At 46.9% G+C, this 15,884-nt stretch overlaps 3 protein-coding genes across 3 annotated transcripts; 1 reads left to right on the top strand and 2 right to left on the bottom strand.

The window, feature by feature from the left end:
• Positions 1 to 471: 471 nt before the first annotated feature.
• On the bottom strand, positions 472 to 3,054 carry LOC134430996 (granzyme-like protein 1). Its single transcript, XM_063178918.1, has 5 exons — positions 2,997 to 3,054; positions 2,387 to 2,546; positions 1,756 to 1,897; positions 1,383 to 1,640; positions 472 to 863 (listed from the first exon to the last, which is right to left on the bottom strand). Exons 1-5 carry the CDS (start codon positions 3,052 to 3,054, stop codon positions 684 to 686), a joined length of 798 nt encoding a protein of 265 aa, XP_063034988.1. The 3' UTR covers positions 472 to 683.
• Positions 3,055 to 5,229: 2,175 nt separating this feature from the next.
• LOC134430881 (cathepsin G-like) lies at positions 5,230 to 7,331 on the bottom strand. Its single transcript, XM_063178769.1, has 4 exons — positions 7,274 to 7,331; positions 6,536 to 6,834; positions 6,178 to 6,435; positions 5,230 to 5,637 (listed from the first exon to the last, which is right to left on the bottom strand). Exons 1-4 carry the CDS (start codon positions 7,329 to 7,331, stop codon positions 5,458 to 5,460), a joined length of 795 nt encoding a protein of 264 aa, XP_063034839.1. The 3' UTR covers positions 5,230 to 5,457.
• Positions 7,332 to 13,160: 5,829 nt separating this feature from the next.
• Positions 13,161 to 14,111, top strand: LOC134430998 (olfactory receptor 10A5-like). Its single transcript, XM_063178920.1, has one exon. It carries the CDS (start codon positions 13,161 to 13,163, stop codon positions 14,109 to 14,111), a length of 951 nt encoding a protein of 316 aa, XP_063034990.1.
• Positions 14,112 to 15,884: the final 1,773 nt, after the last annotated feature.

Below are 15,884 nucleotides of genomic sequence, written 5' to 3'. Positions count from 1 at the left end.
CTGCCAAAGGAGAGATCGCTGCCACGGTCACTGCCAGTGCCCACAAGTGTTGTGTCCCCTGCCTCGCTTCGGCGCTGCTCCTGCCACAGGAAAGAACAACTCCTGTGCCGCGATGCCGATTCCACGCGGCGCCGTTCCGGCACCGTTTCTGCGTGGGAAAGAACTAAAGCAGCTCGAAGAAGCAAGCAAAGAGTCCTTCCTTTTTTCCTTTGAACTCATCCTTCAGTGTTGGGTCCACAATTATTGGATGCCTCTGGTGGTTTAGGAGACCCCAGCCAGTGGCTGAACTGTGATCCTGCCTGCCGGCAGCAGAGGCAGGGCAGGGCCACGCCTGGCACATCTGCCAAGGGACCCCGACAAACCGGACACAATGTCAGTCACGTCCTCATACTCACACTCAGGGTTTGAATCCAGGTCTCAAAAAGGCTGCAGACACAAGTGATTTTGAACATGCTTTTATTGATGGCCAGAAGCACAGCTGGAGCAGCAGTTGGGAGGAAGGGAGCCATGGGAAGCTGGGTGTACTTGGGACTTGCATTTACAGCTTGCCACGGAGACTGTCCTTAGTGCCAAAACCTGTGGCTGCACCACAGGGGCATCTCTGACTCTTCTTCAGCTGCCCCTGGGAGCTTCTGAGCACCAGCAGGTGTTGGATACATCGTGGAGAAGGGGCAATGAGCATTTTAGTCAGACAATGGAAAGCAAGAAATTGCCTTGCGTGAAAAACTCTTCAGCTGCTTTTGGATCCAGGGCTCAAAGTACGAGATCCTGGTGAATGCCTCAGCGAAGTGGTTCTTTTTGAGTGTATGAGAAACAATGCCATGAGCCTTCTCATTGCAGACTAATGGGCCACCAGAATCACCCTGTGCCGTGAAAGGAGTGAGAGGGGTCAGACATGCCACAGCTCAGCTCTCCCTGCCTTAAAAGCATCAAGTTTCCCCTTCCCTCCCTCCAGGTGAAGAACGTCCTCTTCCAAGCACTTCCCTCCCTCCAGACCCAGCTCTCACTGTTTGTAGCTGCCTCACTACTCCTCTAAGCCCACCCATGAAACAATTCAGGTGTGGAGGCTCTATGAGATTCAAAAACTCTAAAAGAACATTGACCTACTTTAGACATGTGGATATATCAAAGCCATGGATATCACAAGGAATTTACACTCCAAAAGCACTGGTTAGGCTGGGTAGAACATTCCCAGGTAAGTAAAAAAGCAAATGTTGCTGATAGTTGGAAAATGCACCCCAATTCAGGGAGCACATTGACTTCAGAGCTTCTGTGAGGACCCTCAGCTCATCATTCTGATGTCCTTTTGCTTTCACTTGAGAACTGAGCTGAATTTCCAGTCCCAACCTCCTCTGAATTTTGCAACCCAAAACAACACTTACAGGGGTTGTTGCTTTTTTACTATCTTCGTCACCAACACAGATCATAGACTGACGCTGGTATTTGCTGGAAAGCTGCTCACATATTTCCTCATTTAGAACCTCCAGGTCCACCTCCATCAAGACATCATTAATGTCCCCTTCTGGAGATGTCCGGCCCCAGCCAGACACCGTGCATAAATCTCCTGCCCTCACACATTCGTGGTTCTCAGCAATGGAGATACATCGCACATTCTCAGTGATATTGGCTTTTTCCTTCAGCTGTCAGGCAGAGAGAACACGGGGTTAGAGCAGCAAAGGATTAGGAGCAAGTTCAGAGTTTGGGGAGCTGAGCAGGGGGAGATCCCTCAGGCAGGAAGGATCTGTTGGGCCATACCTTCAGCAGCATGATGTCATTTTTCCCGTCTTTACGGGAATATTTAGGATGGATGACCTTTTTTACAACAGGGATCACCTGCTGGCTCTCTTCTTCCCTCCTTATGTTGTGGGCTCCCAGAATCACAGTGACTTTCACTCTCCTGCCAGGAAACACCAAGACATTCCAGCTGCATTGATAGCAACGGCAACCAGGACAGGTGGCTGGAGGGAGGTGGTGTTGGAGAAACCTCCCCAGAGCAGATCTCAGCAAGTTGTCCTCTCTCACCTGGGTTCCTTCCCGAGCCCAGCTGAGGATCCCTCACCCCACACTGACACAGCTGGCAGCTGCCCCGTGCTGAGCACAAAGGGCAGCAGGGCAGGGGACACACTGGAGCCCTTCCCCAGCAGCAGCTCTAAGCCATGGCAGGAACCATGACCCTGGAGACCCCTGTGAGCATTCCTGTCCCCAAGGACACTCAGCCCCAACCAGGCAGACAATTCCTGCACTCTGAGAGGAGAGCTCAGCTCCAGAGATGCCTGCTCTGCCTGAAGAGACACAGGGTACTGTTTCAGCCTGGATCAGGGCTGAGGCATTCTGGGACTGTGTGAGACTGAAAAAAATGACCTGGGCAAGAACAATGGAGACTTACCCTTTTATATCCACACAGTGAGCTGCTGAGAGCACTGTGTCTGGGCGAATCAGGAACCCTCCACAGGGAAAATTAATACCTTTTGTGCCATTTTCAATTATTAAGTAAGCCATGTAGGGTCTGGAGTGGGCATCAGCTTCACATCCACCAATGATACTTCCTGAAAGAGAGATGGGAACTGTTAATATGAATGTTAAAGATAAATGTTATTATAAATGTTTATATGCTGGTGTTTCCTGTCAAGTTTGGGGCTGCATGAAAGGAAAGGCTCATCCTCTAATGCCAGGTGCCAGTGATCCCAACAACTCTCCTTCCTGGGGCTGTCCAAAGCATTGCTGGGGCACAATGGAGAGAAAGACAAGCAGCACTGTCTGGGGTCTGACCACCCCTGCCTCTGGATGACTCCAATGCCATCAAGGGCACAGCTCTAGTGCCTCTAATGCCTCACTAGCTTCAGGCACAGGCTGAGCTGGGAGATGAGAGGAGAGAGGAAAGCAGGAGAGTAGAGCCAGGAGAGAAGGTGAGGCAGGAGCCTTGCCTGAGATTGACTGCTCAGAGTCCATCTGTGCCCTTGCATGTTCCTGTCTAAGTCCTATCTCTGTGTACTCACCAGCCCCAGCCCAGGGCAGAAGGACAAAAGCATTTGTGAGCAGAAGGAGCAGCAGCATCTCCCACCACTGTCCTGAAGAGCCAAAGCAGTGGCCAGGCAGGGGACAGGTACAGAATGGCCAGTACAGAACCTCTATATATGTCATGGTGAGCTGACACAGGAAACCTCAGCTTGCCTTTAGCTGTGTCATTTACTGCTTTGTTCTCACACCCCCCAAACTGTGGTCGCTGAGGGGCTCATGATGACACGTTCGCTGGGTTTTTGTCATGATCTTCTCAAAAAGGTGGAGAGATCTGGGCTGGTTGAGAGCACCCACAGTGCTCAGGGAGAGGAAAGGGGTGTTTGTTGAGTGCATATCTCATCAGAGACCTTTGGAGAGAGCCCCTGAGATCCTGCAGGTAGGGTGCAACCACCAGGATTTTGTTTTCTTTTTGTTTTTTGTTTCCCCCGCGTTCTCTGATAGCAATGGCGAGAGCTGGCCAGGGTCAGGCAAAGTTCCTGGTTTTTATCAGAGGACCTGACTGCCATCAGAGATGTCTTTGTGAAATAAGAAACCACCAATCAGGGTCACTAAGGGACAAGGTCAGTAGGAGCGTCATGACCTCATCCCTGCTGTTCTAGGGAATCTGAGAAGTCCATGGTGATGAGGAAGTCTGAGGTGCAGCTGGGGAGTCATTCTGTGAGCCCATTCCACACCAGCAGGTGCCCTGGGCAGACGCAGGGCTGGCTGAGACACAGCTGGAGCTCAGCTGAGGACCAAGCTCAGGGTGTCCCCATGAGAAGGGAGCAGCCCTGCCTGGGCCCTCTCTGAGTCCTCCCTGGCAGCTCTGGGTCAGTGTTACAGCCTGGAAGGGACTCAGCCCCTGTTTCCATGACCCTCCTTTGGCCATGAGCCCAGCCAGTGAAACCTCCAGGATCTGTGACTTTCCCAGTCTAGGCTATGTTTACATGTGTACCCCAGACCCCTCCTAGCAAGCCAGACAGTCCCATCCCAGGATTCCATCCCCACTTGCGTCAAAGCCACTGTTTTTCCCTTTTGCACACTCTCCCACTGCCCCTCTTTGAGCCGCGTGGATTCCGCGCTCCACCCGCGCTCTGCCGCCACCCGCGTGGGGCAGCTCTTTGCAGCCAGCACCGCTCTCTGCCACGAGAAAGAAGAACACCCACGTGGTGATAAGTCCCTGATCTTGGCCTTATCACCGAGCGATGCAGGACAGTCCAGATAACTCAGTCCCTCAGGGAGACAGAGTGCCCGAATACCCAGTCAGCTCACAGCCGCCGCAGGCTGCCCTTAGCAAGCTCAGTGATTGTCAGCTCTTTGGTGATTCTCAGCTCTCTTAGAATCTCAGCTCTTTGCTTGCTTGCTAGGGTGCCTTTGGCTGAGGCAGAAGCAGATGCGAGAGAGGAGAAAGAGAGGTCCTGGTGGCTCCACAGCGATGGTTTATTGTGGAGTCTGTGAAGGGTTCCAGCGACAGCTCTTCTTCTGTCGAATGGGGTAAATCAGGCCCTATTTATAGGGTATAGGGGGATCCAAACTTGTCCAATAGTAAGGGTCACGGAGAAGTGACCTATGAGGTTACAGAGATAAGCTATGGGGCTAGGGGTAGAAGAAGACAAGAGCTTATTTTGCTGTCTCCTCATGACTCAGCAGTTCCTACAGTTAAGTTTCAATCCTCCATGGAGCTCTCCTAAGCTGCATGGGGTCGGCTACAGTGTGGCATCAGGTGCTGTGGGAAGGATTGCAGCTGTGGGTGCAGCTGTGGCTCCTGCCAAGGAGAGATCGCGGCCACGGCCGCTGCCACTGCCACTGCCCATGAGTGTTGTGTCCCCTGCCTCGCTTCGGCGCTGCTCCTGCCACGGGAAAGAGCAACTCCTGCGCCGCAATGCCGATTCCACGCAGCGCCACCCCAGCACCGCTTCTGCGTGGGAAAGAACTAAAGCAGCTCGAAGGCGCAAGCAAAGAGTCCTTCCTTTTTTCCTTTGAATTCATCCTTTGGTGTTGGGTCCCCAACTATCAGATGCCTCTGGTGGTTTAGGACCCCAGCCAGTGGCTGAACTGTGATCCAGACTGCTGGCAGGGCACAGCCACTCCAGAACCACACATGGTCCTGGCACATCGGCCGATCAACCCCCGCAATCAAAGACACAATATCAGTCACCTCCTCATTCTCACACTCAGGATGTGAATCCAGCTCCTAGGAAGGCAGCAGACACAAGTGATTTTGAACATGCTTTTATTGATGGCCAGAAGCACAGCTGGAGCAGCAGTTGGGAGGAAGGGAGCCATGGGAAGCTGGGTGTACTTGGGACTTGCATTTACAGCTTGCCACGGAGACTCTCCTTAGTGCCAAAGCCTGTGCCTGCACCACAGGGGCTTCTCTGACTCCACTTCAGCTGCCCCTGGGAGCTTCTGAGCACCAGCAGGTGTTTGATGCATCGTGGAGAAGGGGCAATGTGCATTTTATTCAGACAATGGAAAGCAAGGAATATCTTGGAGAGAAAACCTCTTCAGCTGCTGATGGATCCAGGGCTCAAAGTGTGAGATCCTGGTGAATACCTCAGGGAATATGTTGTGTTCACGTGCATGAGAAACAATGCCATAAGCCTTCTTCTTGCAGACTAATGGGCCACCAGAATCACCCTGTGCCATGAAAGGAGTGAGAGGGGTCAGACATGCCACAGCTCAGCTCTCCCTGCCTTAAGCAGCAAGTTTCCCCTTCCCTCCCTCCAGGTGAAGAACCTCCTCTTACAAGCACCTCCCTCCCTCCAGAGCCAGCTCTCAGTGTTTGTAGCTGCCTCACAACTCCTCTAAGCCCACCCATGACACTCTTCAAGCCTGGATGCTCTCTGAGATTCAAAAACTCTAAAAGAACATTGACTTTAAACATGGGTAAATATCTAAGCCATCTGAGCAAGGATATCACAAGGATGTTACACCCCAAATCACTGGTTAGGCTGGGTAGAACATCCCCAAGTAAGTAAAGAAGCAAATGTTGCTGATAGTTGGAAAATGCACCCCCAATTGAGGAAGCACATTGGCTTCAGAGCTTCTGTGAGGACCCTCAGCTCATCATTCTGAAGGTCCTGGTTCATTCTGGTGTCCTTTGGATTTCACCTGGGAACTAACCTGAATTTCCAGTCCCAACCTCCTCCCAGTCTTGCAGCCCAACACAACACTTACCTTGTAAGTTGCTTTTTTACTGTTTTCATCACCAACACAGATCATCGACCGACGCTGGTAGTTACGGAAAAGCTGCTGACAGATTTTCTCCTCTTGCACCTTCAGTTTCACTTCTCTCATCACATCAGTCTTGTTTCCTGTGTCAGATGTCCAGCCCCAGCCAGACACTGTGCATAAAGCTCCTTCTCTCACGTGTTCATTTCTCCTGGGAATTGAGATAAACTGCACATTCTTATTGATCCTGGCCCTTGGCTTCAGCTGTCAGGCAGAGAGAACACGGTGTTAGAGTCAGCAAAGGATGAGGAGCAAATTCAGAGTTTGGGGAGGTGAGCAGGAGGAGATCCCTGTTGGGCCATACCTTCAGCAGCACGATGTCATTTTTGAAGCCTTCACGGGAATATTGAGGATGGATGACCCATTGTCTCACACGGATCTTTTGCTGGCTCCGTTCTCGGTAGTTTACATTGTGGGCTCCCAGAATCACAGTGACCCTCACTGCCCTGCCTTTTTTATCCACACAGTGAGCTGCTGAGAGCACTGCATCTGGGCGAATCAGGAACCCTCCACAGTAACTGGGTTCTGATCCACTTTGAATTTTTAAATAAGCCATGTAGGGTCTGGAGTGGGCCTTAACTTTCGTTCCACCAATGATCGTTCCTGGAAGAGAGATGGGAAATGTTAAATATAAATGTTAAATATAAATGTTAATATGCTGCTGTTTCTTATCAAGTTTGGGGCTGCATGAAAGGAAAGGCTCATCCTCTAATGCCAGGTGCCAGTGATCCCAACCACTCTCCTTCCTGGGGCTGTCCAAAGCATTGCTGGGGCACAATGGAGAGAAAGACAAGCAGCACTGTCTGGGGTCTGACCACCCCTGCCTCTGGATGACTCCAATGCCATCAAGGGCACAGCTCTAGTGCCTCTGATGCCTCACTGGCTTCAGGCACAGGCTGAGCTGGGAGATGAGAGGAGAGAGGAAAGCAGGAGAGTAGAGCCAGGAGAGAAGGTGAGGCAGGAGCCTTGCCTGGGATTGACTGCTCAGAGTCCATCTGTGCCCTTGCATGTTCCTGTCTAAGTCCCATCTCTGTGTACTCACCAGCCCCAGCCCAGGGCAGAAGGACAAAAGCATTTGTGAGCAGAAGGAGCAGCAGCATCTCCCACCACTGTCCTGAAGAGCCAAACCAGTAGCTGTAGCCAGGCAGGAAACATGTACAGAATGGCAACCTCTATATATGTCATGCGGAGCTGACACAGGAAACCTGTGGCCGTCTCATTTACTGCTTTTGTTCTCACACCCCCCAAACTGTGGTTGGTGAGGGGCTCATGACACGTTCTCTGCTCTTTTGTCACGATCTTCTCAAAAAATGAAGAGATCTGGGCTGGTTCAGAGCACGCACAGTGCACACACGAACAGGAAAGGGGTGTCTGTTGAGTGCATATCCCATCAGAGACCTTTGGAGACAGCCTCTGGGACACTTAATGTGGACACTTCCATCTGGATTTTTTTGTTGTTGTTTGTGTTGTTTTGTTGTTTTTTTTTTTTTTTTTGTTTCCTCCCATCCTCTGATAGCAATGGGGAGAGCTGGCCAGGGACAGGCAGAATTCCTATTTTTTATGAGAGGGGCTGAGTGCCATCAGAGATGTCCTTGGGAAATCAGAAATCACCGATCAGGGTCACTAAGGGACTGAATCTGACTCCATGTTCCCAGAAGGCTAATTTATTATTTTATGTCACTATATTATATTAAATAATGCTATAGTAAAACTATGCTAAACAATAGAGAAAGGATACTTACACAAGGCTAACAAGATAATATTTAAAAACTCGTGACTCTGTCCTCAGAGTATACCACAGCCTGACTGTTATTGGCCATTAAGTCAAAACAATTCACATGAAACTTATCAAACAACCACCTGTTGGATAAATGATCTCCAACCACATTCCAAAGCAGCAAAACACAGGAGAAGCAAATGACATAATATTGTTTTCCTTTTTCTCTGAGGCTTCTTATCTTCCCGGGAACAAAGTCCTGGCAAAGGGATTTTTCCAGAAAATGTGACAGTGACAGGTGCAGGGCTGGCTGAGACACAGCTGGAGCTCAGCTGAGGACCAGGCTCAGGGTTTCCCCATGAGAAGGGAGCAGCCCTGCCTGGGCCCTCTCTGAGTCCTCCCTGGCAGCTCTGGGTCAGTGTTACAGCCTGGAAGGGACTCAGCCCCGGTTTCCATCACCCTTCTTTGGCCTTCCAGTCAGTGAAACCTCATCATGTTCCAAATTTTACATGGCTTTGATGTAGAGAAAGCCCACAAATAAATCCTCCAGGGCACCATGGCATTGCCCCTTACCCTGTGTTCTAAAAAGACCATGGGCTGTAGTATCTGTCCTGGGGATTCTCCTGGGAGATATTTGGTGGAAAGTACAATTTCAGAAGTAATGGGAGATCTGGAAAAATCACATGAATTCCATCCTTAGAGTGTTTTCTCCCTCTCTGCTGACCACACAGGGGATTGGTTCAGGAGATCACCAGCATTTGCCTGCCTTCAGATGGATACAGAAAAGAAACCTCTGTTTGCTGCCCTCTCTTGTATGGATAAGAAGCAAATTCTGTGAAATTAAAAGATTCAGTCACTGACATTGAATGAAGAAACTTCATTTCCCCTCTCACTTCAATCTCCTTTTTGCTATTGATCCCTTTGCCTCTGATGCACATTTGGTCCTCATTCTCTGGTTCTTTTATCAGTCTTTTCCCACGCCAGGTGTCTCTGACCACATCAGAGACAGGCTCTGTGCAGGTTGGTACTAGGTACAGAGTTAAGTCCTGAAATTCCAGTCAAATCTCATTTTTGCTGGATTGGATCTTTTTTCTACTGTAATTGATGGAAGGAAATGAGAGGCAGGAAGGAATTTTGGAAGGAAAGGAAAGGAAAGGAAAGGAAAGGAAAGGAAAGGAAAGGAAAGGAAAGGAAAGGAAAGGAAAGGAAAGGAAAGGAAAGGAAAGGAAAGGAAAGGAAAGGAAAGGAAAGGAAAGGAAAGGAAAGGAAAGGAAAGGAAAGGAAAGGAAAAAGGAAAAAGGAAAAAGGAAAAAGGAAAAAAATAGGAAAGGGAAAAGGAAAGAAGGAAGGAAAGGATTCACATTGACAAGCAGTCACTAAAAATTGAAGAATGAGCTGTGAGTGTCTGGAGTTGAATGAAAACTCTCCCAGCAGAGACAGCACTGCCTCTAAAGGCACCAGGCCAATTAAACAAAGGCAGCATCAGGCTAATTCTGCCCTTGGAGTCACACATCCCTTGAGATTTCCAGCTGCTGCTCAGACCTTTCAGGTTAACAATCAGTCCCCAGCTGGGGAGGATGCAGAATTCACAGTCTTGGGCATGTAAGAGATGAGATTCCTGTGTGTGCAGGAGTCCCTCTGGTCCCGTTTTCCAGACAGTGAGGGAGGGCTCCATCCAGAGCAGCATTTCAGTGCTGGTGTGAGGATGTTTGCCACCTCCCCTTGCCCACAGAGGGAGCACAGCCCTGAACAACCACCCCTGACAGCTCTGAAATCAGATTAAATCAACCCCACCTCTAGGGGATTTGGGGATTTCAAGAGACTCTATTTAAGCAGCAGAGGCAGCTCAGCTGTTCCCTTCATGGGCAAAAAATAGAGATGCCTCTCAGCTTTCAACTGAATTGAAACAAATCTAACAAATTCCTTTTCCTCCTCTCTGTGAGACAAGTCCTTGGCTGACTTACTATGGTATATGCCATGTGCTAATGTCAATAGATTATTCCAGCTGTGGCAGAAGAGCATCTGCATGTAAAATAATTTAAAATAATTTAAATAATTTAAAAGCATTTTTAATCTGCAGTGTAAGCTGACAGTAGGAATCATCAGCCTAACACCATTCCTAATGTAAGAAAACAAGGGAAATACTTCTATCAAAATTGGAATGAGCCATTTTGGAGGCACTGGATGGCAGAATTGCTGCAGGTAGGACACTTTGCTTCAAAATGTCTACTGTGAATGTATAGGGAAAATCCAAGGAAGAGCTAAGGCCAAAACTTATTACAAAAAGAAGTTTACTCGTTTTTACACAAATTACATAAATTGAGGGTTGTTTCTGAGAGGTGTTCTGAATTAGGGAATAAAAGATGGACTGTCAGTAAAACAGTGGCTGCTGTGAGTGTTGCTGACTTTATTAAAGAGCTAAAGATCACAGCAATAGTCTAAACCTTTCACATGGGCTTGGTGGACAGAATTAGGTGGTTTCCATTTCAGCTACATGGATCTAACAGGTTAAAACCAGTGTGAATGTGTGCAGGGAATTTTTCATGTCATTCTCTGTCATGCACAGGCTCTATTGAGATACCACTCCAAAAGTGTCCTTTCATTCCTGTGGTAATGGGAACAGCCAAACCCAGACAAATCCCTTTAAAATACATCAGAGCACCAAAAGTCTGAGAATATTGGGAGTTTCCTTATTGTGCGTGTGTGTTTAAATCATCTGTGGCTCCAGGATCCCCAGCTTTGTGTTCAGGTCATAAAACCCAGAGACAGACAGAGTGGTGTCACCACATTTCTCTTCACAGAGAAAAGCAAGGCACAATTCTTCCCAAGAATATTTCTGGGTTTCACATTCTCTGAACCTCAGGGAAAGGAAAAACAATTCTTATCTCATTTGGTGTGCCTGTGTTTGTGCCAAAGTAGAATGCAATGTGGAGATTGTTCACCCACAGTGAGGGTGTTTGGGTTCCTTGGCCTGTCAGGGCATATAGTGTAATATAGTAATAATATGATGTAATATAATAATAATATGATGTAATATAATAATAATATAGTGTAATGTAGTGTGATATAGTGGAATATAGTAAAAATCTAGTGTAATATAGAAATAGTGTAATATAGTAATAGTGTAATATGGTATAGAATAATATAGTATAATAAAGTAATTAATTATCGTTCTGATAAGATGGAGGCAGATGCATTATTCACTCTCTTTGTTGGGAGGAGGGAATATAGTGTAATATAGTAATAATATAATGTAATATACTAATAATATAGTGGAATGTAGTATAATATAGTGTAATGTAGTGTAATATAGTGTAATATGGCAATAGTGTAATATTATATAGAATGATATAGTATTGTAAAGAAAATTATTATCCTTCTGAAAGATGGAGTCAGATGCATCATTTCTATCTCCTTGTCAGGGGGAGGGAATATAGTGTAATATAGTAATAATATAATGTAATATAATAATGATATAGTGTAATATAGTATAATATAGTAAAAATATAGTGTAATATAGTAATAATATAGTGTAATATAGTATAATATAGTGTAATATCATGTAATATTGTAATAAAGTAATAGTATAATATAGTAAAGTAATATAGTATAGAATGATATAGTATAATAAAGTAATTAATTATCCTTCTGATAAGATGGAGTCAGATGCATCATTCCTCTCCCCTCATCAGAGAGAGGGTATATAGTGTAATATAGTAATAGTGTAATATAGTATAGAATATAGTGTAATATAGTATAATATAGTAATAGGATAATATAGAATAATATAGTATTTAAAGTAATTAATATGAAAGTAATTAATATTGATATTCATTTAAAACATTAAATTTAAATATTCTTTAAAAATTAAAGTAATTTATATTAAAGTAATATGGTATTTTAAAGTAATTAATTAGCCTTCTGATAAGATGGAGTCAATGCATCATTTCCTTCCCCTTGTCAGGGGCAAGAATATCATCTATAGAGCAGCCCAAGGCTGGCTGGTGATGGCAGAGCTTGGAGCTGTGTCCCTCACGGTGTGCCAGCTCTGCTGATTGTTCCTTGTGTGTACAGAGCCACAGGTGCTTCCCCCACTGTTCATGGGCACATTTCTGGTGCCAAAATGCATTTTGTGCCTTGAGATTTGCTGCTGTAGGGCAGTGCCTGGTGGCCCCTTTGGTGAGAGATGCTGAGTCTGAAGGACACAGAATTCACCATCCTTTCTCCTCTGTGGCAGTCTGATCTCCTCTCTTTCAGTGCCTCAGTTTCCCATCCTGGGCAGTGAGGAAACAGAGCTGGTGCAGCCCTTTGTGAACATCCCTCACACAGGAGCCCTCCCCAGGGGAACGAGGCCATGTGAGTCATGAATGGATGAGCTTCTCCCTCTGCATTTCCTCATCATTCCCTGTGGGTACCTCTGCCTCAAATAATTCCTTCTTCCTTTGCCTCCCTATAGACACAAATTTTTATTTGGTTTAATTTGGTGCTGATTTCTTTGCTCTGTGGTGTTTTGGTGGGCAGGAGTTGGCTTAGGACTTCTTTTCACAGCTTCTGCTTGCTCCATTTGGGAGTGCTTTCCCCACAGCTGGGCTCCTGGAAGAATTTCTGGGCTCTTGGAAGGATTTCTGGGCTCTTGGAAGGATTTCTGTCCCCCTGACTGCTGGGGATTGATGTGAATGTGAGCCAAAGCCTCCCACAGCCTCAACTTCCCTGGCTGTCATCTGAAGTTGGGTTGCTCTGGATTTCAGATGTCCTGGAGGGAGGCTGTCTGCCCTGTCAGCCCACTCAGGAGGAGAAACAGAGTGCAAGGAGCATTGCCCACTGCTCCCTAGGGTAGCACAAGGGTTTTTCTTTCTTCCTGTGGTCTGTGGGTGTTTCAGTTTTCACCTGGGCGTTTCACCTGGGAGCAGCTGGGAGCACAGACCTGACATCTGGGGGGAAAGCAGATCTCAGCATTAACCCTGCACCCATGATGGAGCCACCCCTTCAGTGCCAGCTCCTCTTGGTCAAAGGCTTGGGGACACCACCAAACAATGACACTTGGAGGGCAGTGGCACCACGCACTTCCAGCCACTGCCTTCTCAGTGTGCTCAGCCCAGCCTGCTCTAGACTTCCACCCTTTGATCCAGCAGATCTCCAGGCATCCCCAGGAGGCTGCTCCTGGTTGGAAGCAGAGTGATCCTGGTCTGACAGTCTCTCTGATTCCTCCCAGATGGAGCCAGCAGAGGAACAAGATGCAGGAAACCACACCCTGCTGAGTGAATTCATCCTCTCTGGGTTGTCCAGCCACCCAGAACTCCAGCACCTGCTGTTCTTCACAGTCTGCTTCGTTTACAGCATGACTCTCATCGGGAACCTCCTCATCTGCATGGCCACAGCTCACCCCACCCTCCACACGCCCATGTACTTCTTCCTCCGCGTCCTGTCCGTCCTGGATATTTCCACAGCCTCAGTGGTGGTCCCCAAGATGCTGGTGAGCGCCCTGTCAGAGGACAGGAGCATCTCCTACCTGGGCTGTGTCACACAGCTCTACTGTGTGGTTTTCTTGGCGTCCACTGAGTGGTACCTGCTGGCAGCCATGGCCTACGACCGCTACGTGGCCGTGTGCCGCCCGCTGAGGTACCCGGCCATCATGAGCACCAGGGCTTGCCTCTCCATGGTGCTGCTCTCCTGCTGCAGTGGCCAGGTGGTGTCGGTGGTGCAGACAGCCTGGGTGTTCACCCTGCCCTTCTGTGGGCCCAGGAGCATCAACTACTTCTTCTGTGACATCCCGCCGCTGGTGCTGCTCTCGTGCGCGGACACGTCGCGCTACGAGCGGCAGCTGATCTCGGCCACCGTGCTCGTCATCTTCACGCCCTTCTGCCTCATCCTGCTGTCCTACACCTGCATCATCTCCAGCATCCTGAGGATCTCCTCTGCAGAGAGCAGGCACAAGACCTTCTCCACCTGTTCCTCGCACCTCACCGTGGTAACGTTGTACTGCGCCAGCGGGACTTTGATTTACTTGCAGCCAAAATCCAGGGATTCACAGGAGGCCAAGAAAATCCTGGCTCTCATATACACAACTGTAATTCCCACTTTAAACCCCCTGATTTACAGCCTGAGGAATAAAGAAGTCAAAGAAGTACTAGTCAGGGGGATGGCTGTGTTGATGAAGAAATAAAGATTTTCTTCTCCGTGAATGTGTGGATTAAACACCTTATTTCCAGTTTTTGTGAGTTCTGATGGTTAACTAGATCAGGGGAAACTACAGGCACAAATATCTTTTTCACACTTTTAAATATTTTGTATTTATTCTTTGAAGCAAATTATTTAGAATTTCTATCTCCATTTCTTCCTTAAAGTACAAAATATATATTTCAGACATTTCTTCTAAAGCTGAGCTCTTCCCATGTCTAATTCACATATCCAGGCTGCCACTACTCACTTAATTGCAGGAGTTCTCCTCACCCTCTTACTGAAGAAATACTTTTATAGTGAATTTTCCAGGCTAAGCACACACTAATTGATAGGGACTACATGTTTTGCTTTTCCTTTTTTTTCCCTTTTTATATATTTTCCATTCCTTCTGGCAGAAAAGAGGTTCACTGAATGACAGTGATAAGGAAATTAGTTTACTTCTTTCAGAGCCTTGTGTTTTTCATGTAAGGTGTGGGGAAAGGGAAGGAAAGGAAGATTAACTGGAGATAATTCCTTATTTCCAGCAAGAACTCAGCATTTAATGCAGTGCAGTGCCCCCACCCTCCAAGCAATGCATGGGATAAGAGCATTCTGGAAATCCCAGCTGAAGAAATTCATCCAGGCAGAAAAAGAAGAATTCCCAGAGGATTAGCACACAGAGAAAAGGGCTGCTACAACCTGGGAGTATTTATTTGGGAGGGTTTTGAGGTTTATTCTGGATACAAGAGGTGCTCTGGCTTGGTGAATAGCCCGGGCCAGAGCCTGCAGCATTCAAACTGTACTTTCCATATTGAGGTCAAGAAAAAGAAATTTTCACTACTGATGTGGCCATGCTGGGCTCTGAGGTGTCTCTGTTTCATCTGACTGGCCATAAAGGCAGAAAAGGGCACTAAAATTGAGTATAATGTTCTTTTTTTTTTGGTTTAGTTTGCTTGTAAAAGAGGAAAGCAATGTAAATCATCTCAGGATGAAGTCATTGCCTGACTTCACAAACTTCACAACAACAGTTAATGACAGAGTGTTAATTGCATTTGGCAATGTTGTTTGCTTAGACTCCTCTAGGGAGCTTAATTTGTCTCTGTATTGTTGAAACTTTTTTTTTCTGCATAACTGGAACACTGGAGAAAGAGTTAATGAAACTTCATTTACATTTCTGCAGACTCTGCTTCTGGGACCTGATTTATTTTTACCTCTGTAAAAACAGAGAATTTTTTTTCTTGTTTTATTACTCAAAAAGATAATACTGAAAAAAAAAGCATTTCTTAAATAAAATAAATTTTATTGCTGTAGTATAATAACAGTAGTGTTAATCACTTTAAGGGACTTTGCATTCCAAATGGTTAAAGCTTTTAATTTGCCTCTTTTAAAGATGTTTCAGACTCTGATCCAAAGAGAGACATCCACAATCACTCATCCATTTGGAATAAACCTTTTTTATTCCTGCTGCAGTGCCCTCCCACCAAACGCTATCAGCAACTTTCTGTTTTTCCTGAATTCATCTCTCTTGTTTCCCGTTTCCACATGTGCACAAAGAATACCCCAAACAGAAACTGAGGTGGGGTAGGAAACAAAGCAGGTTTTTAGCTGGTGTAAATCAGAATTTCACCTCTAGCAAGGAGCACTGATTGTTGGTCCCTAAGAACCACAGCCATGGGTTTGGCTAGAGCTGAGCTCACACTTGCACCATCCTGTTTCCTCTATAAAAAAGGGAAATTCTGGTTAAATTACATCATTCGGTGGATTCCAGCTTCACAAA

This window comes from Melospiza melodia, chromosome 30 (genome assembly GCF_035770615.1).
Source record: "Melospiza melodia melodia isolate bMelMel2 chromosome 30, bMelMel2.pri, whole genome shotgun sequence".
In the NCBI taxonomy this organism is placed as follows: domain Eukaryota; kingdom Metazoa; phylum Chordata; class Aves; order Passeriformes; family Passerellidae; genus Melospiza; species Melospiza melodia.
This window is presented reverse-complemented; position numbering and strand designations above follow the sequence as displayed.